The 26,156-nt window shown below is 52.3% G+C and overlaps 1 protein-coding gene across 7 annotated transcripts in view; it reads right to left on the bottom strand.

Moving 5' to 3' along the window:
- Positions 1-1,148: 1,148 nt before the first annotated feature.
- The window catches only part of APLP2 (amyloid beta precursor like protein 2), a 51,589-nt gene continuing 26,581 nt past the window's right edge, over positions 1,149-26,156 (bottom strand). For 2 of the 7 annotated variants that reach the window (XM_075327506.1, XM_075327510.1), the window contains 7 exons: positions 25,474-25,573; positions 25,225-25,398; positions 22,751-22,786; positions 21,571-21,647; positions 21,407-21,481; positions 15,852-16,007; positions 1,149-2,386 (listed from right to left, as the gene is read on the bottom strand). In XM_075327506.1, the coding sequence (XP_075183621.1) occupies positions 2,285-2,386; positions 15,852-16,007; positions 21,407-21,481; positions 21,571-21,647; positions 22,751-22,786; positions 25,225-25,398; positions 25,474-25,573 (720 nt within the window). In that variant the 3' untranslated portion in view covers positions 1,149-2,284. The remainder of the gene's footprint in view (positions 2,387-15,851; positions 16,008-21,406; positions 21,482-21,570; positions 21,648-22,750; positions 22,787-25,224; positions 25,399-25,473; positions 25,574-26,156) is intronic. The other 5 variants (XM_075327508.1, XM_075327513.1, XM_075327507.1 and 2 more) reach the window with 3 other exon arrangements.

Genomic DNA, 26,156 nt, shown 5'->3' with positions numbered 1-26,156 from the left:
GTCTGTACTGTTGCTGGGGAAGTCTTTATCTTGTCTTACTTTGTCTTTGAACTTTTGATGCCTACCATGATGGAGCAAAGCAACACTAAATGCTTGCCAAGGCAAATTACGGAAGCTATGATCCGATGTGATATATATTTTCAGGAACATCCAGAGCCAAGAGAAAAAAAAAGCGCCGTTATATTTGTCCAGCAAAGAAGGAGAGGAAATCTGAGCATTTCTGTACTACTTGTGGACAAAATGTATGCAAGGAACATTCTTTCGAAAAAATAAGCTTTGAAAAATATTTCTATTTGAGTTACTCCATGTTATTTGCATACAGGCCTAAAAGGCACCAGGTATGTGAAAGTGTAGATTTCTATGGTTGCGCGTTCTAGGGTTAAATGTACGTACACAAGAGTTCCTGATATAGTGGGAGGAAAGATCGTGCGATAGGGAATTTGAGATTATCAGGTGTTGGTATTTTTCAGGGTTTTTACTGGCTGCAACCAGCAATCTATCCTAAACTTTTGTATCTAGCTATTAGGGCCTCACTTTGCTTCTTTCTATATCTACCATCTGTTTTTTCTTACATCACCGTCATATGTTGGGGGCTTTGACTTTACTTTGGGGCTGCTCTGAGGCAAGTCAGGATTCCGGATTTCATCTTTGCGGTAGGTTAGTTCTCCGGCGGTGACGAGGCATCTAGGTTTGGTAGGAACGCTCCACTGCTACTTCTAGTTGTGTTTGTATAGTCAGTGGATTGCAGCCAGCTCAGTTTCCAACTACTCTTGTGTATTATCATCAACCTTTTTATGGGATTTTTGCAAGATCTTTTGTCTCCTGACCATAACACCGATCCGTGACCAAAGCCGTCCGAATGCGAGATCCTCACAGGGATAAAATGGCCCGATGGGACTCTACAAACAGGATTCATGGCTGCTCTGCATGATGTAGAAACTCTCAGAGAACCCCTCTACTACTCCTGCTCGAGGGGAGGGGGCTGTGTGTGCTTCAGAGCAGAACTTAAGAGTGCAGCTCCCTGACATTATGTGCAGGTGAGGAGCAGAGAGGCTGCGTACTGTATGGCTGGGGGCGCCTCCTGCTGGTCACAGCCCATCACTACACCCCTCAGAGTCCCGGCGCACACACCACTCCGAGACGGCGGCTTTATGGAAGTTAGTGTTTATTGACGTGTTTTCTCCAATTTTTACATTCCCACAGAACACACAAGGGATCTTGCAGGTAAAGTAGAATCTGTGCATAGTGCGATTGAATTAATAATTCAGATAAAAAAAAATAAAAAAAAACAAAACAAAAAACACAATAAAAGGAGACTGCAGGAAAAAGACACGACCACAGGTTACCAGAACCTTAGACTGAGATGATGCGCTGATAAGCCAAACAGACGGGTGGGGAGAGCGGCGGCACCCCGGGCGAGCGGCGGCACCCCGCGAGGACGCAGTCACCTAAAATCAGAATGCAGGATCTGGCCCCATCCAGTTCTCACTACCAATAAAGTTTTGACATGGGAAGGGGCGGAGTCAGTAAAGTGCGTGGTTTCAAAGTGGTGGGTGATCCCAAACAGAACCCCCTCCCCGGGGAATGAAACTATCCGCTTTACTGGTAACTAGAACAAATGGGCGTCCCTGCAGCGGCCGCGTACCGGCCCGGAATGCACATCAGTAGTATAAAGTAGTCATCCTCCAGCCAGACCGTCGCAGTGGAGGGCCCCTTTCATTTTCCTCCATAGAGCGGTTGAGAAACTTCGGCGTTTCGTCACATTGCAGACTCGGGATGGATTTCCTGGGCAGGCTGGTGGTTGTAGTCCCACCGCTGCCGTCTATCCTACAGTAAAGTCCGCCGCGCCGGCCACCGCTCCTGTCCGGACCAATCTTTATAAATTTTGTACATTTTGATTTTTTTTGTCTCTTAAATAAGCGAATAGAAAGAGGCGAGAGCGTGGTGGCGGGAGCGCGGAGACCACCGGCCCGGCCATATATATATATATATCTATATTTCATCTATGTATATCGTATGCAGAAGACTCACAGCGATGGCATCTGATTCATAAAAAACAACACGACAAAAAGAGAAAAGATTCGGTGAAGACGCTGATTAACCCTATCTTGTCACCCGGCTAAAAACACAGAAAAACAAAATATTGGAAGTGATCAAGAGTCCCGGACGATCTATCCGCATTGGTCAGCAGTGAAATCAATGCCCCCCAGTATCTTTGGCCCCGTTTCCAAGTACATACCCCACCCAGGCTTATGTAGACCCCCGCCCCATCCCACCCCCACTCTTAGATCTGCATCTGCTCCAGGTATTTGTAGGTGGGGTTCTCGTAGCCATGATTCTGCATCTTGTTCAGGTGGCGCTCCTCAGGGGTTAACATGGGATCCACCTACGAGGAAAGAGACGGTCAGATCAGAGCAATACACAACACAATGGTGGGCAGCAAAAGCAGTCACCGGTGATGGGGGCGCCCCAGTGTGGGCCATACAAGCCCTACAGATCCCTACTACAGCCGTCACCGGTGATGGGGGCGCCCCAGTGTGGGCCATACAAGCCCTACAGATGCCTATTACAGCAGCCACCGGTGATGGGGGCGCCCCAGTGAGGCCGAACAAGCCCTACAGATCCCTACTACAGCCTTCACCGGTGATGGGGGCGCCCCAGTGAGGCCGAACAAGCCCTACAGATCCCTACTACAGCAGTCACCGGTGATGGGGGCGCCCCAGTGAGGGCCCTACAAGCCCTACAGATCCCTATTACAGCCTTCACCGGTGATGGGGGTGCCCCAGTGTGGGCCCTACAAGCCCTACAAATCCCTATTACAGCCTTCACCGGTGATGGGGGTGCCCCAGTGAGGGTCATACAAGCCCTACAGATCCCTACTACAGCCATCACCGGTGATGGGGCGCCCCAGTGTGGGCCGAACAAGTCCTACAGATCCCTATTACAGCCTTCACCGGTGATGGGGGTGCCCCAGTGAGGGTCCTACAAGCCCTACAGATCCCTACTACAGCCGTCACCGGTGATGGGGCGCCCCAGTGTGGGCCGAACAAGTCCTACAGATCCCTACTACAGCCGTCACCGGTGATGGGGCGCCCCAGTGTGGGCCGAACAAGTCCTACAGATCCCTACTACAGCCGGTACCATCCACAGTCACAGAGTCTGCTAGGAAACTCCAAGGCTTGTTCACACATTGCGTTTTTACCCGCCTTTTTTGCTGCAGAAATTTCTTGAGAAAATGGCTGTAACCTTTCTGCAGACATTCCCCTGCAAAATCTATGGAAAAAAAAATTAGCTGTGCGCACACCGCGATTATTTCTCAAGAAAATTCTGTCACTTCTCTGCAGCGAACTGCGTTATTCACTGCATTGACTGCAATGTAATCATGAAATAGCGCAGGAATAACGCAGGCAGCAAATTATGTGCGCTTCATTGCGTTTTCCTGCGTTATTCCCTGCGGTATTTCGCGGTTTACCTGCGGTAATGTACATCGCTGCCTGCGGTTTGCAGGGAAGTGATGTCATTATGACAGGAAGAGGAAGCGGAGCAGAGTAAACACACATCACAGACCTATAGAATACACACACAGACATATACAATACACACACAGACATATACAATACACACACAGACATATACAATACACACACAGACATATACAATACACACAGACACACACAGACATATACAATACACACACAGACATATACAATACACACAGACACACAGACATATACAATACACACAGACACACACAGACATATACAATACACACACAGACATATACAATACACACAGACACACACAGACATATACAATACACACACAGACATATACAATACACACACAGACATATACAATACACACAGACACACACAGACATATACAATACACACACAGACATATACAATACACACAGACACACAGACATATACAATACACACAGACACACACAGACATATACAATACACACACAGACATATACAATACACACAGAGACACACACAGACATATACAATACACACAGACATATACAATACACACACAGACATATACAATACACACAGAGACACACACAGACATATACAATACACACAGAGACACACACAGACATATACAATACACACACAGACATATACAATACACACAGAGACACACACAGACATATACAATACACACAGAGACACACACAGACATATACAATACACACACAGACATATACAATACACACACAGACATATACAATACACACAGACACACAGACATATACAATACACACAGACACACACAGACATATACACAGACATATACAATACACACACAGACATATACAATACACACACAGACATATACAATACACACACAGACATATACAATACACACACAGACATATACAATACACACACAGACATATACAATACACACACACAGACATATACAATACACACACAGACACACACAGACATATACAATACACACACAGACATATACAATACACACACAGACATATACAATACACACACAGACATATACAATACACACACAGACATATACAATACACACACAGACATATACAATACACACACAGACATATACAATACACACAGACACACAGACATATACAATACACACAGACACACACAGACATATACACAGACATATACAATACACACACAGACATATACAATACACACAGACACACACAGACATATACAATACACACAGACACACACAGACATATACAATACACACACAGACATATACAATACACACAGACACACACAGACATATACAATACACACACAGACATATACAATACACACACAGACATATACAATACACACACAGACATATACAATACACACACAGACATATACAATACACACAGACACACAGACATATACAATACACACAGACACACACAGACATATACACAGACATATACAATACACACACAGACATATACAATACACACACAGACATACAATACACACAGACACACATACAATACACACAGACACACACAGACATATACAATACACACAGACATATACAATACACACACAGACATATACAATACACACAGACATATACAATACACACAGACATATACAACACACACAGACATATACAATACACACAGACACACACAGACATACAATACACACAGAGACACACACAGACATATACAATACACACAGACACACACAGACATATACAATACACACACAGACACACACAGACATATACAATACACACAGACACACACAGACATATACAATACACACAGACACACACAGACATATACAATACACACAGACACACACAGACATATACAATACACACAGAGACACACAGACATATACAATACACACAGAGACACACACAGACATATACAATACACACACAGACATATACAATACACACAGACACACAGACATATACAATACACACAGAGACACACACAGACATATACAATACACACACAGACATACACAATACACACAGACACACACAGACATATACAATACACACACAGACATACACAATACACACAGACACACACAGACATATACAATACACACAGAGACACACACAGACATATACAATACACACAGACACACACAGACATATACAATACACACACAGACACACACACAGACATATACACAGACATATACACAGACATATACAATACACAGACATATACAATACACACACAGACACACACACAGACATATACACAGACATATACAATACACACAGACACACACAGACACACACAGACACACACAGACATATACAATACACACACAGACATATACAATACACACAGACACACAGACATATACAATACACACACAGACACACACACAGACATATACACAGACACACACAGACATATACAATACACACACAGACATATACAATACACACACAGACACACACACAGACATATACACAGACATATACACAGACATATACAATACACACAGACATATACAATACACACAGACATATACAATACACACACAGACACACACACAGACATATACACAGACATATACAATACACACAGACACACACAGACGAAGGGAATTTTGTTACCGTAAATTCCTTTTCTTCTAGCTCCTATTGGGAGACCCAGACGATTGGGTGTATAGCTACTGCCTCCGGAGGCCACACAAAGCATTACACTAAAAAGTGTAAGGCCCCTCCCCTTCTGGCTATACACCCCCAGTGGGATCACTGGCTCACCAGTTTTAGTGCAAAAGCAAGAAGGAGGAAAGCCAATAACTGGTTTAAACAAATTCCCTCCGAAATAACCTCGGAGAACTGAAAACCATTCAACATGAACAACATGTGTACCCGAAAAACAACCAAAAATCCCGAAGGACAACAGGGCGGGTGCTGGGTCTCCCAATAGGAGCTAGAAGAAAAGGAATTTACGGTAAGTAACAAAATTCCCTTCTTCTTCAGCGCTCCATTGGGAGACCCAGACGATTGGGACGTCCAAAAGCTGTCCCTGGGTGGGTAAAGAAATACCTCATGTTAGAGCTGCAAAGACAGCCCTCCCCTACGGGGAGGCAACTGCCGCCTGCAGGACTCTTCTACCTAGGCTGGCGTCCGCCGAAGCATAGGTATGCACCTGATAATGTTTGGTGAAAGTGTGCAGACTCGACCAGGTGGCTGCCTGGCACACCTGTTGAGCCGTAGCCTGGTGCCGTAATGCCCAGGACGCACCCACGGCTCTGGTAGAATGGGCCTTCAGCCCTGATGGAACCGGAAGCCCAGTAGAACGGTAGGCTTCAAGGATTGGTTCCTTGATCCATTGAGCCAGGGTGGATGTTGCAGCCTGCGATCCCTTGCGCTGACCAGTGACAAGGACAAAGAGTGCATCGGAGCGGCGCAGGAGCGCCGTGCGGGAATGTAGATTCTGGGTGCTCTACACCAGATCCAACAATGCAAAGCCATTACATATCGATGAAATGGAGAAAAGGAAGGTAAGGAGATATCCTGATTGTGATAAAAAGGGGATACCACCTTAGGGAGAAACTCTGGGATCGGGCGCAGCACTACCTTATCTTGGTGAACACCAGGAAGGGAGCTCTGGATGACCGCGCTGCTAGTTCTGACACTCTCCGAAGAGACGTGACCGCTACCAGAAAGGCCACTTTCTGTGAAAGTCGAGAAAGTGAAAACAACCCTCAGAGGCTCGAAGGGCGGCTCCTAGAGAGCAATTAATACCCTGTGCAGATCCCATGGGTCTGACGGCCTCTTGTACGGAGGGACAATGCGATAATCCCCCTGCAGGAACGTGCGTACCTGAGGAAGTCGTACTAGGCGCTTCTGAAAGAATACCGACAGCGCTGCGACTTGTCCTTTAAGGGAGCCGAGCGACAAACCTTTTCCCCAATCCAGATGCAGGAAGGGGGGAAAAAGGAGACAATGCAAATGGCCAGGGAGACACTCCCTAAGCAGAGCACCAAGATAAGAATAACTTCCACGTCTTGTGGGAGATTTTGGCAGACGTCGGCTTCCTAGTCCGTCTCATGGTGGCAATGACGTCTTGAGATAATCCTGAAGACGCTAGGATCTCGGACTCGATGGCCACACAGTCCGGATCAGGGCCGTAGAATTCAGTGGAAAAAACGGCCCTTGGGACAGTAAGTCTGGCCGGTCTGAGAGTGCCCACGGTTGGCCGACCGTGAGATGCCACAGATCCGGGACCACGACCTCCTCGGTCAGTCTGAGACGACTAGGATGGCGCGGCGGCAAGCGGAGCTGAGCTTGCGTAGCACTCTGGGCAACAGTGCCAGAGTAGGAAACACATAGGGTAGCTGGAACTGCGACCAATCCTGAACTAGGGCGCCTGCCGCCAGAGCTCTTTGCTCGTGAGACCGCGCCATGAAAATCGGGACCTTGTTGTTGTGCCGAGACGCCATTAGGTCGACGTCCGGCATCCTCCAGCGGCTACAGATTTCCTGACACCATACTGGGTGCAGAGGCCATTCCCCTGTGTCCATGCCCAGGCGACTGAGGAAGTCTGCTTCCCAATTGTCTACGCCCGGGATGTGAACTGCGGATATGGTGGATGCTCTGTCCCCCACCCACATCAGAATCCGCCGGATTGCCTAGTAGGCTTGGCGATGCGTGTTCCGCCTTGGTGGGCGATGTCTGCCACCGCTGTGGAATTGTCCGACTGAATTCGGATCTGTTTTCCTTCCAGCCACTGCTGGAAGGCTTGCAGGGCAAGATGCACTGCCCAGATTTCCAGAACATTGATCTGAAGGATGGACTCCTCTTGAGAGAGTCCTTGACCGTCTGAGAAGGGAAACGTTCCTTTCTAGGGACGTCGACTCCCCAACCCATTGGCAAAGCATGTCCCATTGAAGTGGACGCAGTGAAACTGCGCGAAAGTGACTGCCTCTGCATGAGGCGTCTTAAGGGGTGTGACTGGCCTTGAAGGAGAGACTGCACCCCCGTCTGTAGTGAACGCTGCTTGTCCAGCAGAAGCTTCACTATCGCTGAGGGAGTGTGAAACTCCATGCCCAGATATGTCAGCGATTGGGTCGGTGCCCGATGTAACCTTGAAAAGTTGATGATCCACCCGAAACTCTGGAGAGTCTCCAGCGCCACGTTCAGGCTGTGTCGGCATGCCTCTTGAGAGGGTGCCTTGACAAGTGGATCGTCCAGTAAGGATCACAGAGTGACCCTGAGAGTGCAGGACTGCTCCCACTGCTGCCCTGAACTTGGTGAAAACCCGTAGGGCTGTCGCCAGACCGAAGGGCAGGGCTACGCACTGAAGATGCTCGTCTTCAATAACGAAACGTAGCAAACGCTGGTGCTCTGGAGCAATCGGCAAGCGGGGATAAGCATCCTGATGTCTATTGATGCTAGGAAAATCTCCTTGAGACATTGAGGCAATGACGGAGCGGAGGGTTACATCCGGAACCGCCTGGCCTTCACGTGCTTGGTGAGCAGTTTTAGGTCCAGAACGGAACGGAAAAAGCCACCCTTTTTTGGCACCCCAATAAGAATGGAGGAAAAAACCGTGTCTTGTTCCTGAAGAGGAACAGGGATTACCACTCCTTCTGCCTGCAGAAGAGCATCGGCTCGGTGGTGGGGGGTGGGGGGGGGGGAAGCTGAAGAATCGAGCCGGAGGACGAGAACAGAGCTCTATCCTGTACACGTGAGACACAATGTCTCTCACCCACCGGTCTGTGACCTGTGGCAGCTAAATGTACCCAGAAGCTGGAGATTCTGCCACCAACCGCGGATGCGGGGAGAGAGAGCTGAAATACATGAGGAGATCGCCTTGGTAGCGGTTCCTCCTGCTGCCTTCCTTGGGCGTGAATGAGCCCGGCCGGAATCTGAGCCCCTCTGAGCCTTTTGAGCCCTTTTAGACGAGTACAATTGGGACTTGCCCGAGCCTGGGAAGGACCAACCTCGACTGTCCCCCCAGGACAGCATTACTAGGGTAAGTCGCAATGCAGACATTGCGAGGTTAAGGACACCACCTGCGGCACAGATGTACATGTGCTCAAGACCAGCTGCGCAAGACCAGCTGAAATAGGTTAGGGTGCCCATACGGCTGCGAATGCCGGAGCAACCGACACGCTGATAGCTTCACAGACAGATTTCAACCAGAGTCCATCTGTCTGTCAATGGCATCTTTAAGTGAATTCCCATCTCCCCTGCAACTATGGATCTAGCCGCAAGCCTGGAGATTGGGGGATCCACCCTTGGACCCTGGGTCCAGGGCTGTACCACATCAGGGTAAAGGGATAACGTGCATCCTTAATACGTTTGGAGAAAACGTTTATCTGGTAAGCGTGGTGTTTCTGAACTGCGTCTCTGAAGTCAGCGTGATCAGAAAAAGTACTCAATATACGCATGAGATACTGAAAAAGGATTTCTCCTGCTGTGAAGCTGACTCCTCCACTGGGGGAGCTGAGGGAGAAATATGCAACATTCCATTGATGGACGCTATAAGAGCATTCACTATGGCGTCCCCATCCGGTGTATCCGGATTGAGAGCGGTGTCAGGACCAAAGCCCTGATCAGCTACGTCTGCCTCATCATACAGAGAGTCGTCCTGCTGGGACCCTGACCAGTGATGAAGCCGAGAGCCGCACCCAGCGAGCTAGCTTAGGCTGTCTGGGACTGTCGTCCGTGTCAGAGCCTTCACCCTGGAATGCCTGGGACCCCCCCGGAGTACTGAGTACGTTCCAAATGAGGGTGGCCAGGGAGCATTAATCAAGATTGCCCATGGCCTGTCTGGAGTGCAAAGTCTCCATCCCATGACAATCTCCGTCCCTGTCCCTGGACAGGGTTCACAGGTGGTTTCTTTGGCCACTTCTAGTAGAGACCCCGGCTGACCAAGTGCTACAGGGGAGCATTGCACACAACGGGGGTCAGTGAAACCTGCCGGTGGAACAGTATCACATGCAGGAAAAGCAGCATAGAAAGCCTGTGTTGCTTTTTTGCTGCTGTATTCTAGCCATCTATGCAATGTACAACATACAAGCATAAACACTTCAGCACATGCAATACAAGCAGCATAGAAAGCCTGTGCCTTGGCACCCTTGCTTTTTTGCTGCTGTTGTCCAGCCATCTAGGAGAATATAGCCCAGAGTAGCGACCGTACAGTGCAATGTATAGCATACAAGCATATATACAAATGAACACTTCAGCACATGCAGTACAAGCAGCCTATAAAGCCTGTGCCTTGGCACCCATGCTTTTTTGCTGCTGTTGTCCAGCCCTCTAGGAGAATATAGCCCAGAGTAGCGACCGTACAGTGCAATGTATAGCATACAAGCATATATACAAATGAACACTTCAGCACATGCAGTACAAGCAGCCTATAAAGCCTGTGCCTTGGCACCCATGCTTTTTTGCTGCTGTTGTCCAGCCCTCTAGGAGAATATAGCCCAGAGTAGCGACCGTACAGTGCAATGTATAGCATACAAGCATATATACAAATGAACACTTCAGCACATGCAGTACAAGCAGCCTATAAAGCCTGTGCCTTGGCACCCATGCTTTTTTGCTGCAGTTGTCCAGCCATCTAGGAGAATATAGCCAAGAGTAGCGACCGTACAGTGCAATGTATATCATACAAGCATAAAGTACAAATGAACACTTTAGCACATGCAGTACAAGCAGCATAGAAAACCTGTGCCTTGGCACCCATGCTTTTTTGCTGCAGTTGTCCAGCCCTCTAGGAGAATATAGCCAAGAATAGCGACCGTACAGTGCAATGTATAGCATACAAGCATAAGTACAAATGAACACTTCAGCCATGCAATACAAGCAGCCTAGAAAACCTGTGCCTTAGCACCCTTGCGTTTTTGCTGCTGTTATCTCGCCATCTAGAAGGTCATATAGCCAAAGATAGCGACCTACAGTGCAGTGTATAGCATACAGGCATAAAATACAAATGGACACTTCGGTAGTTAGTGGGGTCAGCACTTCAGGTGCTGCTTACCGCCCGCCTATAACGCGGGTGTGTGGTCGCCAGAGCCCTGTGTTGGTTGCCCAGAGCATGTCTCCGTTCCCCAGCTCGGACGGCGTGCAGTAATGGCTGCCGGCGTCCTTCTCCAGCTCGTGTGACGAGGGGCGGGCCGTGGGCGTGCCCCAGACAAGAGCGGGAAAGTGGCGTCCCACTGTGTCCAGTGAAGGGGGCTGGAGAATGCAAAGCAGACTCCAGCCCTCGGCGCTGACTGTCTGTACAGCGTCCCGCCTCTCCCCTGACTGGCAGGGCTGGAGGCGGGAACGAAACGAAAACTAGGCCGCAAAGCCGGGGACTCGAGTAATAAGCGCGGCCGTCCATGTGCACGGCCAGCGCGGAAGTCCCCGGCGCACCACAAGTCCCAGCCGCGCCACAGTGTAAAAAACACCCAGCAACGGCCGGCGCGGCAGTTCCCAATACATAAAGTCACTCAGCAAAGCTGTAGTGACTAATAGCACGAGCGCTCTGCGCTGTTGCCCCCGGCGCACTAACACTCCCAGCAATGCTGGTGTGTGTGTGCGCGCTTGCCCGGGGACACAGAGTACCTTAATGTAGCAGGGCCTGTCCCTGACGATACTCAGCTCCATATCCAGCAGGTTCTCTGGGTCTGTGGATGGAGCCCGGTCTCAGTGCCTGGAGACCTGTAAGATCCCACTTCACCCAGAGCCCTGAGGGGGGATGGGGAAGGAAAAACAGCATGTGGGCTCCAGCCTCCGTACCCGCAATGGGTACCTCAACCTTACAAACCGCAAGTGGGGTGAGAAGGGAGCATGCTGGGGACCCCATATGGGCCCACTTTTCTTCCATCCGACATAGTCAGCAGCTGCTGCTGACTAAACAGTGGAGCTATGCGTGGATGTCTGACCTCCTTCGCACAAAGCAGAAAACTGGTGAGCCAGTGATCCCACTGGGGGTGTATAGCCAGAAGGGGAGGGGCCTTACACTTTTTAGTGTAGTGCTTTGTGTGGCCTCCGGAGGCAGTGCTATACACCCAATCGTCTGGGTCTCCCAATGGAGCGCCGAAGAAATATACAATACACACACAGACATATACAATACACACACAGACACACACACAGACATATATAATACACACAGACACACACAGACATATACAATACACACACAGACACACACACAGACATATACAATACACACAGACACACACAGACATATACAACACACACACACACACAGACATATACAATACACACACACACAGACATATACAATACACACACACAGAATACACACATAGAATACACACAGACATAGAATACACACACATCACACAGACAGACATAGAATACACACACATCACACACACACACACATAGAATACACACACATCACACAGACATATAGAATACATACATATCACACACAGACATATAGAATACACACATCACACACACACAGAATACACACATCACACACACACAGACATAGAATACATACATATCACACACACAGACAGACATAGAATACACACACACAGACATATAGAATACATGCATATCACACACACAGAATACACACACATCACACACAGACAGACAGACATATAGAATACATACATATCAGACACAGACACACACACACACACACACACACACACATCACACAGACATATAGAATACACACACACACACAGAATACATACATATCACACTCGCACACAGATCACACACACACGGACACATACAAATCAAAACGTACATATTACAAATAAAAAACAAAAGAAAAAAAAACTGCAGACCGAGGTAAACACACAGCGGCGGCCCGGTATTCTCAGGCTGGGGAGAGCGAGGGCCATGGTTAATGCCCCCCCCCCCACTCCCGAAGCCGAAAATATCAGCCCGCTGCTGCCCCGGGACTGTCACATCCATTATGCGACAGTCCCGGCGTGTTATTGACTCTTCCAGATTGCCGTGATGCGGTGGCAATCAGGGTAATAACGGGTTAATGGTAGCGCATCGCTGCCACCAAGTCCTGACTTAATTATGGCAGCTTCTATGAGACAGCTTACATGATTAACCCGTAAGTAAAGTGAATAAACACACACCAAAAAATCCTTTATCTTAAATAAAAATTAAAAAAACCCTTTCACCACTTTATTAATCCCCCTCAACACACAGCTCCAGCGTAATCCACCGAGGTCCCACGACGCTTGCATCCAGCTGCGACTGACACAGTAATCAATGCAGCCTCGTAACGAGCCTGCAAAGGAAACTGCAGGTCATTTCTCACGGTCAGTAATGTGAACACACTACCGCTCGCGAGAACTGCAGCGTGTGCTCACAAGGACTCTATTGATTGATCTGTCCTCTATTGATTATCTTTCCATCTTTCTATCTATCCATCTTTCTATCTATCTATCCATCCATCATCTATCCATTCTCTATATATTTATCTATTCATCTGTCCATCCATTATCTATCTATAACTATCTATCCATCTATTATCTTTAGTTATTGCTGTAAAAAGCATTAAAAAAACTCACCAAAACGCAGTAAAAACGAATGCATTATTTGGTGCGTTATTAATGCGTTTTTTTTACACAGGTACGCTAATCCTTCACTCAAGAAATGTCTTAAAAAAAAAAAAAAAATCCTTTTTCTAGTGCGCACAGAGCCTTATACCTTCAACTTCCCAGCCCCATAGCTGTACAAGGGACCACATTCATTAGGTTTTTGGTCCAGTATGAGCACCCCTTATATTGTGTGACTTCCTCCATAGCTATGTATTTCACCACTTGCATTGTGTGACCTCCTCTGTATTCCACCTATCCACCATTGCTATGTTTTTGGCCTCTTGCATTGTGTGACCTCCTCTGTATTCCACCTCTCCACCATTGCTATGTTTTTGGCCTCTTGCATTGTGTGACCTCCTCTGTATTCCACCTCTCCACCATTGCTATGTTTTTGGCCTCTTGCATTGTGTGACCTCCTCTGTATTCCACCTCTCCACCATTGCTATGTTTTTGGCCTCTTGCATTGTGTGACCTCCTCTGTATTCCACCTCTCCACCATTGCTATGTTTTTGGCCTCTTGCATTTTGTGACCTCCTCTGTATTCCACCTATCCACCATTGCTCTGCTGTGTATTTTTGGTTTTCCCTCATTCTCTTCCTTCTGACCGAATCATCCTGGATTGTGATTTGGTTTCTGCTTTGCGATCTCTATAAAAACCTAAACTTCTCGCATCTTCAAGTCGCGCCGGATTTATCCTTTTATTTTCTTCGCGTTCTGGAGTCACCGCACTGAATACAGATGTGTATAATATAATAGCGCTGGGAATGGTACCGGCACGGAACCAGGTGTGGGGAAGAAAGGGTTAAGTTGCTTTTTTGATGCATTTTCACCCTTTATTTGAGCTGCGATCTGTTCATCTCCCTCTTACACTACCGTCCTCCTTCCACGAAGCTCAGCGCACGGAGGTGTTTAGACGGCCCCCCGACTGCTATGGCAACCGACCGACACCCTGCAATCCGGTCACGCCAGGTGCCAACAGCCGTGAGAAATGACGACCGTCGTGTTGAAGCCTCAAACACTTCTCTTGACAGCGGCAATTAAGGTTCATCAGATGCAATGAACGTTCCCTCTGATCACATCAGTGGCTGTCGCACGGCTCCGGGCTGCTCCGTAGCGTGAGCCCGCGGCCGACCGGCAGCGTGAGCCCGCGGCCGACCGGCAGCGTGAGCCCGCGGCCGACCGGCAGCGTGAGCCCGCGGCCGACCGGCAGCGTGAGCCCGCGGCCGACCGGCAGCGTGAGCCCGCGGCCGACCGGCAGCGTGAGCCCGCGGCCGACCGGCAGCGTGAGCCCGCGGCCGACCGGCAGCGTGAGCCCGCGGCCGACCGGCAGCGTGAGCCCGCGGCCGCCCCGCAGCGTGAGCCCGCGGCCGCCCCGCAGCGTGAGCCCAAGGCCGCCCCGCAGCGTGAGCCCAAGGCCGCCCCGCAGCGTGAGCCCAAGGCCGCCCCGCAGCGTGAGCCCAAGGCCGCCCCGCAGCGTGAGCCCAAGGCCGCCCCGCAGCGTGAGCCCAAGGCCGCCCCGCAGCGTGAGCCCAAGGCCGCCCCGCAGCGTGAGCCCAAGGCCGCCCCGCAGCGTGAGCCCAAGGCCGCCCCGCAGCGTGAGCCCAAGGCCGCCCCGCAGCGTGAGCCCAAGGCCGCCCCGCAGCGTGAGCCCAAGGCCGCCCCGCAGCGTGAGCCCAAGGCCGACGTACATGTACAGAGGCAATCGGCATGGGAAATATTACACAAGGGGTTAACAGCCATGGCTTCTGCCTGTGGATTAAGGGGGAACTGTAGAGAAATGAGGATCCATTAGTCGGCGCTCACCTCCACAATGCCGTGACTGATGCTGCCATACTGTCTCTTCCGCAGCAGGACCAGGCTGATGACGATTATGGTGGCAATCGCCACAGCGATCACCAAGAGACCGATTAATGTGCCGCTGCTGAAAGTGAAATCACTGCGGAGAGATCCGTCCGTGTCCTGGGGAAGAAAAGGCAGAAAGGTGAAGACCCCGCACTGCCGCAAGATAGACACAAAGCAACAAACCCTCAGCTGAGAGGCAGCAAAGCACCAATCTGGGAGGGCAGGAGCGGAGCCCACCATTGCCGAGAGCGGGACCTCCGAGCACCAAGTGATGGAGGGGGAAGGCTACCGTCATCAATAACACGCCTTTACTGATCTCATATACACATCCATACTCCAGCCACCTCCAGAGCTGCACTCACTATTCTGCGGTTACATCCTGTCTTATCCCTAAAGTCACCTTCAGAGCTACACTAACTATTCTTCTGTTACAACATGTCTTATCCTCCAGTCACCTCCAGAGCTGCAGTCACTATTCTGCGGTTACATGTGTCATCACCTCCAGAGCTGCAGTCACTATTCTGCGGTTACATTGTGTCGTCACCTCCAGAGCTGCAGTCACTATTCTGCGGTTACATTGTGTCTCATCCTCCAGTCACCTCCAGAGCTGCGCTCACTATTCTGCTGTTAAATCATGTGCTATCTTCCTGTCACCTCCAGAGCAGCACTCAATAAGGGTCTGTACAAGGAAAATAACGCATTATTTCAGGATCTGAGATGCTGGCTTCTCTTTCATGGTCAGCCGCAGCCATAACCGCACACGCACTGATCAGATACAATATTCAGACCCGGTTCATACAGTGGTTTTCTGCGTTCTTATTGGAATGTGCACATTGTAGATTCAGACTGAAAGCAGCAAAACCAAGAAGAGCAAATATGGAAGCACGAAGGAAAGAAACATGTGACAACACTGACCGTTACCCCTCAGATCCCTCCTGGTGCCCCTTGACTCCGATGACGGCTTTTCACCCCTCGGCTTCTCTCACCATTATCAGTCGTCACCTCGAGCGGCTCCAATAAAAAATATCGCCCCGCTGCGACTTCATTGTGGAATCTGCGGCCTCTATAAAGTGATTGTGGCCACCGGGTGTTCTGCAGCGGCCGGTGAAAAGCTTTATACAGGGCTGAGCCTATTCACAACTGTTCTAAGCCTAGTAGCATTCAACCAAGAGAAGCCACAGTCAATCATCACTGTAAAACGTCAGTCAAGTAAATTGCTAGAACCTTGAATGTATCCTCAAGTGTAGTCACTGAAAACTCACCAACTCCTGAGATTAAACTGGCTGTCATGATCACCGCACCAAGAATGACCTCTGCTGCAGAGGATAAGTTCATCAGAGACACCAGCTGCAAAAACCGAGAAACTAACAGCAGCTCAGAAGACAGCGCTCAGAAATGAGAGGCCTACGAATCTCAGCAGCAGCTGCTCGGAGGAGACTGCAAAGGAAGCCGACGCTGTGAACTGTGCAACAAGGAGCAGACACAAGAGCAGTTCAAATCTGTGCTGTGCGCGCTTATTACCAGCCATGTATTTGTGGGGACAATAAAGAGGTGAGCGGATTGTTTCACCATGTGCAGTGTTCACCGTGAAGGCTGGAGTGGAGGCATGATGGAGGACGAGGGTCTCTGCTGGTGGCGATTTATACTGGATTACCACCACAGGAACCACCATGACCCCCACCGCGTTCTGCAGCGTCCGCCATCTGCTCTGCGCATTATGGGACCTCTATATGTGTAACAGGACGATGACCCAAAACCCCTCCAGGGTATGTAAAGGCGATGTGACCGAGGGGGAGAGGGATGGAGGCTGCGACCGAGGGGGAGAGGGATGGAAGCTGCGACCGAGGAGGAGAGGGATGGAGGCTGCGACCGAGGAGGAGAGGGATGGAGGCTGCGACCGAGGAGGAGAGGGATGGAGGCTGCGACCGAGGAGGAGAGGGATGGAGGCTGCAACCGAGGAGGAGAGGGATGGAGGCTGCGACCGAGGAGGAGAGGGATGGAGGCTGCGACCGAGGAGGAGAGGGATGGAGGCTGCGACCGAGGAGGAGAGGGATGGAGGCTGCGACCGAGGAGGAGAGGGATGGAGGCTGCGACCGAGGAGGAGAGGGATGGAGGCTGCGACCGAGGAGGAGAGGGATGGAGGCTGCGGCAGAGAGAGAGGGATGGAGGCTGCATCAGACGACACAGCCTCCACCATCATAGACCTCAACCATTGAAGCTGGGATGGGGTGGACGTAGAGAACACAAAGCAGCGACAAGTGCTGAGCACATCCTGGAAATCCTTCACCCCTACCGGAGAGAATAATGAGGGGGGTAAAGCAGTCAAAATAAAGGGGGCACCAGGAGGAATAATAATGTATTCAGGCAGCACCAACATAATCCCTGCACTTTATAATTCAGAGGGTGTGAAGGCGGCCCCCAATAAGAGAGAACGCTGCAGATACCGGTCACCGGACAGCACAAGTGCAGGTCCAAAGGGCTACCGAGTGCACGGAAGAGTGACCGGGGAGCATAGATCAGTGAGGACATAGTGCAGTCTGGCAAAATGTGGTTTTAGGGCCTGAATGAAACTGTGCATAATGGGAATTACATCGAATTGTCTAGGGTAGCACATTTCTAAACTGGGGCAGCACAAAAAGACTTCATGGAGGCACAAGTGGGAGGTTCCCATTATGAATGATGTTAGTCTTAAGTAATTAATGGAACAGAGGACGGGTAGTGTGATAGATGAGATATAGGGCGGTGCAGCACTGTGGAGAGGACGGGTAGTGTGATAGATGAGATATAGGGCGGTGCAGCACTGTGGAGAGGACGGGTAGTGTGATAGATGAGATATAGGGCGGTGCAGCACTGTGGAGAGGACGGGTAGTGTGATAGATGAGATATAGGGCGGTGCAGCACTGTGGAGAGGACAGGTAGTGTGATAGATGAGATATAGGGTGGTGCAGTACTGTGGAGAGGACGGGTAGTGTGATAGATGAGATAGGGCGGTGCAGCACTGTGGAGAGGACGGGTAGTGTGATAGATGAGATATAGGGTGGCGCAGTACTGTGGAGAGGACGGGTAGTGTGATAGATGAGGAGATGTAGATCGGTGCAGCATTGTAGAAAGCTTTGTATACAAGATAGATAAGTTTATATTGTATTGTGTAGTGGATGGGTAACCAGTGCAGTGACTGGCACAGGGTGGAGGCATCGGTGTAGTGGCTGGACAGTAATATGATCCTGGCTGCTGCATTCAGGATGGATTGGAGGGGAGGGTTTAGTAAGTTGGAGATGATCAGTAGAGAGTTGCAGGAGTCTAGATGAGAATGAATAACACCGTTTTTAGAGTCAAAGGTGAGAAAAGTCCCATTCTAGAGATGGTTTTGAGGTGGAGGTGACATGGGCGAGTGATCGGATGTAGAGTGACGGAGAGATCAGAGCTATATATAACCACCAGACTTGGGGCGTGCTGGCAATATTGGGTATAGGGAGGTCAGTGGGGGGGGGGGGGGGGGGGGACACAAGGAGTTCAGATCTGGAGAGATTAAATTCCAAACAGAGGAAGGATGTGATGTGTATAATTAGTGTCATCATCAGAGACAAGAGAGATGGTGCTGGACTGAGCCCCGAGGAACCCCGACAGTAAGGAGGCGGCCCAGGACCGGAGCCCCGACAGTAAGAGGAGGGGGCGCCGAGCCCCGAGGAACCCCGACAGTAAGAGGAGGGGGCGCCGAGCCCCGAGGAACCCCGACAGTAAGAGGAGGGGGCGCCGAGCCCCGAGGAACCCCGACAGTAAGAGGAGGGGGCGCCGAGCCCCGAGGAACCCCGACAGTAAGAGGAGGGGGCGCCGAGCCCCGAGGAACCCCGACAGTAAGAGGAGGGGGCGCCGAGCCCCGAGGAACCCCGACAGTAAGAGGAGGGGGCGCCCAGGGCCGAGGAACCCCGACAGTAAGATGAGGGGGCGCCCAGGGCCGAGCCCCGAGGAACCCCGACAGTAAGAGGAGGGGGCCCAGGGCCGAGCCCCGAGGAACCCCGACAGTTAGAAGAAGGCCCAGGACTGAATGCCGGGGAACCCCGACAGTGAACGGAGGGGGTCCAGGATTGAGCCACGAAGAACCCAACAGAGGAGGGGGCCCAAGACCGATCCCCGAGGAACCTGACGGTAAGATGAAAAGTAAAGAAATAAGATCCGGCAGATAATCCAGTGAAGGAGCGGTCAGAGGTAGGAGGAGATCCAGAAGACCATGTCCTGAGCCCGATACAGCGGAGCACGGTGAGGAGGATCTGGTGATCCATAGTATCCGATACAGTGGAGCATGGCTGAGGAGGATCTGGTGATCCATAGAGTCTGATACAGCGGAGCACGGGTGAGGAGGATCTGGTGATCCATGGTGTCCGATACAGCGCAGCACAGTGAGGAGGATCTGGTGATCCATAGTGTCCGATACAGCGGAGCACGGTGAGGAGGATCTGGTGATCCATAGTGTCCGATACAGCGGAGCACGGTGAGGAGGATCTGGTGATCCATAGTGTCCGATACAGCGCAGCACGGGTGAGGAGGATCTGGTGATCCATAGTGTCCGATACAGTGGAGCACGGGTGAGGAGGATCTGGTGATCCATAGTGTCCGATACAGCGGAGCACGGGTGAGGAGGATCTGGTGATCCATAGTGTCCGATACAGTGGAGCACGGGTGAGGAGGATCTGGTGATCCATAGTGTCCGATACAGCGGAGCACGGGTGAGGAGGATCTGGTGATCCATAGTGTCCGATACAGTGGAGCACGGTGAGGAGGATCTGGTGATCCATGGTGTTCAATACAGCACAGCACAGTGAGGAGGATCTGGTGATCCATAGAGTCTGATACAGCAGAGCACGGTGAGGAGGATCTAGTGATCCATAGTGTCCGATACAGTGGAGATCCAGGAGGATCTGGTGATCCATAGTGTCCGATACAGCGAAGCACGGTGAGGAGGATCTGGTGATCCATAGTGTCCGATACAGTGGAGATCCAGGAGGATCAGACGGAGCAGGGACCATTACATTTAGCTGTTAGTCGATCATTGGTGACTTTAGTGAGGGCGGTTTCTGTAAAGAGCGGACACCGCATTGTAAAGGATGAAGGTGCGAGTTCTGGTAAAGATGGCGGATCAGACGGGATTGGATGGAGAAGAGGGGATCAGGGACCGCCGGGGATCAGGGACCGCCGGGGATCAGGGACCGCCTGCAGTCAGCAGCGCACATCTGGGCCAGGGATGGATGTTAGTAATGGGGTGTAAGGTATTCTGGGCCGCGGCTCACCACTGTCTGCTGTTTCCATGCCTCGGTGTTTGTGGATTTGCCGCCTTCAGTCTGAATCTACAATGTGCATATTCCAATAATGAAAAGGAAACCCATGAACAGGGGGCAGAGGACGGCGGTCAGAAGGTGTCCCCAGACATCCCCCACTGTCCTGCGGGGGCAGCACTGAGCAGATGCACTATGGGAACAATGAGGGTGAGGCGTGGAATGACACACGACAGACGTACATACCGGCTCATCCACAAGGCCACTGACTCTTTCTGCATTGAAAATCATTTCCTTCACATCCAGGGTCTCATCAATGACCTGAAACAGTGGTGAAATTAACACAAATCCAAACAAAAAGTGATGGAGCGGGGGTGCGGAGGCGGCTCGGGGGCCACGGCCGTTCTCACCACTTTCTTGTCCGCCTTGCCGTTCAGGATCTTCTCCTCTGCTCCGATCAGTGGCTTGTTGTCAGCTATGCCGGATCCTGGATGGAGAAGACATCGTTATCACAGCAGAGACCAGCGGCGCCAGTGATGAGACGCTACCACAAGCCACGCGAGAACAGAGCCAGTGATGAGCCGCCACCACAAGCCACGCGAGAACAGAGCCAGTGATGAGCCGCCACCACAAGCCACGCGAGAACAGAGCAGAGCCACCCGGGACCGTGCCATCCAGCGTGCCATGAGCAGCCGCCATCCAGCGTGCCATGAGCAGCCGCCATCCAGCGTGCCATGAGCAGCCATCAGGCGTGCCGCCATCCAGCGTGCCGCCATCCAGCGTGCCGCCATCCAGCGTGCCGCCATCCAGCGTGCCGCCATCCAGCGTGCCGCCATCCAGCGTGCCGCCATCCAGCGTGCCGCCATAGCACTGATTGTGCTTTATACACAAGGAGCTTAAAAATAACCTCCACAACTTTCAGAAGGCTTCCATCCATTGAGGCCTCTGCTTGCCGTCAGTGAACGTGGCGCTGCAGATCCTCAGCTCAGCCGTCTCTCCCGTGCTGAAGATTTGTTACAATGGATCATTTCCACACACAATGGATAAAATGACGCATTGCAACGAGTCCACCCTCTGTGTAAAGACGACGCCAGAGACCTTAATGGGGATGGCGGCCCCCGGGCAGGCTGGACGGGTGGCGGGGTTCCGGGCAGGCTGGACGGGCTGGACGGGTGGCGGGTTCCGGGCAGGCTGGACGGGCTGGACGGGTGGCGGGTACCGGGCAGGCTGGACGGGTGGCGGGTACCGGGCAGGCTGGACGGGTGGCGGGTTCCGGGCAGGCTGGACGGGTGGCGGGTTCCGGGCAGGCTGGACGGGTGGCGGGTTCCGGGCAGGCTGGACGGGTGGCGGGTTCCGGGCAGGCTGGACGGGTGGCGGCCCCCGGGCACGCTCGTTCTCGGCAGCGGTGAACACACAACCAAAGCCACCACCTATCACAGCGATCCGTCACCAATTACACTGGATGGACACCAAGAGAATAGGAGTAGTGATCCCCAATCACCAGGAGGGGGCAGCAAACAGCGAGACACGAAGCGACATGACAGAGGTAATGTGAGGAGGCAAAGATGGGAGCGGTGCCAAAGAACCAACCTTTTCTCACTGGAAGGTAGGAGTCCCGGGACGATTCTACGCAGGAGGTCGAGGGAGGTGCGGGGGAGGGGAGGAAAACAAAAAGATAGAAAAAGCAGAAGACATTAAAAATAACTGAAAGGAACGTGAAGCGTCAGCACTGACGAGTGACATCACACAAGCAACCCTGGTCCACAGAGGCGAGGGGGGCGAGCGCAGGAACCGCAACCCCAGGGGCGAGCGCAGGAACCGCAACCCCAGGGGCGAGCGCAGGAACCGCAACCCCAGGGGCGAGCGCAGGAACCGCAACCCCAGGGGCGAGCACAGGAACAGCAACCTCAGAGGCGAGCGCAGGAACAGCAACCCCAGGGGCGAGCGCAGGAACAGCAACCCCAGGGGCGAGCGCAGGAACAGCAACCCCAGGGGCGAGCGCAGGAACAGCAACCCCAGGGGCGAGCGCAGGAACAGCAACCCCAGGGGCGAGCGCAGGAACAGCAACCCCAGGGGCGAGCGCAGGAACAGCAACCCCAGGGGCGAGCGCAGGAACAGCAACCACAGGGGCGAGCGCAGGAACAGCAACCACAGGGGCGAGCGCAGGAACAGCAACCACAGGGGCGAGCGCAGGAACAGCAACCACAGGGGCGAGCGCAGGAACAGCAACCACAGGGGCGAGCGCAGGAACAGCAACCACAGGGGCGAGCGCAGGAACAGCAACCACAGGGGTGAGCGCAGGAACAGCAACCCCAGGGGTGAGCACAGGAACCGCAACCTCAGAGGCGAGGGGGTGAGCGCAGGAACCGCAACCCCAGGAGCGAGCGCAGGAACCGCAACCCCAGGGGCGAGCGTAGGAACCGCAACCCCAGGGGCGAGCGCAGGAACCGCAACCTCAGAGGCGAGGGTGTGAGTGCAGGAACAGAAACCTCAGAGGCGAGGGGGCGAGCGCAGGAACAGAAACCTAAGAAGCAAGTGCAGGAACAGCAACCTCAGAGGCGAGTGGGCAAGCGCAGGAACAGAAACCTCAGAGGCGAGGGTGTGAGTGCAGGAACAGAAACCTCAGAGGCGAGGGGGCGAGCGCAGGAACAGAAACCTAAGAAGCAAGTGCAGGAACAGCAACCTCAGAGGCGAGGGGGGCGAGCGCAGGAACCGCAACCCCAGGGGCGAGCGCAGGAACCGCAACCCCAGGGGCGAGCGCAGGAACCGCAACCCCAGGGGCGAGCGCAGGAACCGCAACCCCAGGGGCGAGCGCAGGAACCGCAACCCCAGGGGCGAGCGCAGGAACCGCAACCCCAGGGGCGAGCGCAGGAACAGCAACCTCAGAGGCGAGGGGGCGAGCGCAGGAACCGCAACCTCAGAGGCGAGCGGGCGAGCGCAGGAACACCAACCTCAGAGGCGAGCGGGCGAGCGCAGGAACAGCAACCTCAGAGGCGAGCGCAGGAACACCAACCTCAGAGGCAAGGGGGCGAGCGCAAGAACAGCAACCTGGGGGGGAGGGACATGTGCAACATGCTGAGGAGCGGGCACTGCAGATCACCAGGGACAACCACAGTGTAGTATGGAAGCTACTCCAGAGCTGCACTCACTATTCTGCTGGTGCAGTCACTGTGTACATACATTACTCACCCTGAGTTACCTGCTGTATTATACTCCAGAGCTGCACTCACTATTCTGCTGATGCAATCACTGCATTACATGACTGATCCTGAGTTACCTCCTGTATAATACTCCAGAGCTGCGCTCACTGTTGTGTAGCTTTCGAGCCAACATATCTTGGGTATTATTATCTAGTTAGAAACTTGAATGATTCCACCAATAACTTGTAAACAATTTTACTGGTTACCAGCAGAATAGTGAGTGCAGCTCTAGAGTATAACACAGGCGGTAACTCAGGATCAGTAATGTAATGTATGTACACAGTGACTGCACCAGCAGAATAGTGAGTGCAGCTCTGGGGTATAATACAGGAGGTAACTCAGGATCAGTAATGTATGTACACAGTGACTGCACCAGCAGAATAGTGAGTGCAGCTCTGGAGTATAATACAGGCGGAAACTCAGGATCAGTGCAGAATAGTGAGTGCAGCTCTGGGGTGCTGTGTAATTTTGGGGGGGGGGATTTTTTGGAGCGGGGCGGGAGGGGGGGGGGGGGGCACAGTAAACTGAGGCTCAGCATTTTTTGCAGCTGGTTAGAGTCCATGGTGGTGGAGACCTTCAGACTCGTTTCCGGGGGCTCGTGTCTCGGACAATCTCCATTTAGAAGGTGAAGGTTCGTTGTTCGGACACCGGTGAAGCCTGAGCACGGTGCATGGGCTGCAGGGAGCGGGGACTCGGGGGTCCAACTTCTCATAGAAGGGGGATAATGTCAGTTTTGTGGGAAAACATCTGACAACAGTTTTCAGTGTAGCAGTGAATAGTTGTCAGATACCAGAGGCCTGGTCTGGGCCTGGAGGTGAGTGCTAGCTCCGCGGGCCGGTGTCAGCGGACGGTGGGATCACTGACCTTCAGAGTCGGAGATTGCCGGGAAGGTCTCCACCTGCAGCGGTCGGAAGGGTCTGCCCTCTCTCGCGGGGGTCTCGTCACTCTCCTCCGAGCTGACCCGGACGTCTCCCTGGGACTCGGAGAAGGAGGAGGTGAACTGGTCCATGTCCCAGCGCTGCTCCTGGAAGAGCTCATCTGTACAGAGGGAGAGAACGGCAGTGAGACCCCCGCCCCTGCCGGACCCCCGGGGACCAGCCACGGCTCAGTTACCAATCTCATCCTGGATCTGATCGGCCACATATGGGACCTTGTAGAGGAGTGACAGGCTCTGGTTCATCCGCTCCTCGATCACACGGAGATGGGTCATCACCTGCAGGGAGAAGACCATGGTCAGGATGGAAGGGGAGGAAGACCACCGCGGGCCCGCACTGCCCGTCACCGGGCCTGCACCACCCGCCCGCCACTGGGACCATAATGTCCACCTGCCACCAAGCTGGCACTGCCCACCACCGGGGTCGCACCAATCCCCGCCACCAGACCTGATTGCCCGCCACCTGGCCCATACCACCCGCCCGCCACCTGGCCCGCACCGCACGCCCGTCACCAAGCCGGCACTGCCCGCCACACCCACCCGCCGCCGGGCCCACACTGCATGCCCACCACCAAGCCGACACTGCCCGCCACCAGGCCCACACTGCCCAATCCAGGCGCCTTATCTAATATGGGGACACACTGGGCACCTGTGCCAGCGGCTTCAGTAGAGATTGTGGGGGGTGGAGACCACCCATACAGTACAAGTCCCAACAGCCTGAGAAAACATCTCCAGCATTAGCTGCGTCTCAGACATTTACCACCAGGGGGCACTGATCTATGAAGGCAGAGCGCAGCTATCACACCCAGTGATCCAGGGGGCGCTGCTGAGCTATGAAGGCAGAGCACAGCCACCACAGCCA

The sequence above is a fragment of the Anomaloglossus baeobatrachus genome, chromosome 11 (genome assembly GCF_048569485.1).
Source record: "Anomaloglossus baeobatrachus isolate aAnoBae1 chromosome 11, aAnoBae1.hap1, whole genome shotgun sequence".
Taxonomy (NCBI): Eukaryota; Metazoa; Chordata; class Amphibia; order Anura; family Aromobatidae; genus Anomaloglossus; species Anomaloglossus baeobatrachus.
Note: the sequence above shows the minus strand (reverse complement) of the source record. Positions and strands in the feature narration are given on the sequence as shown.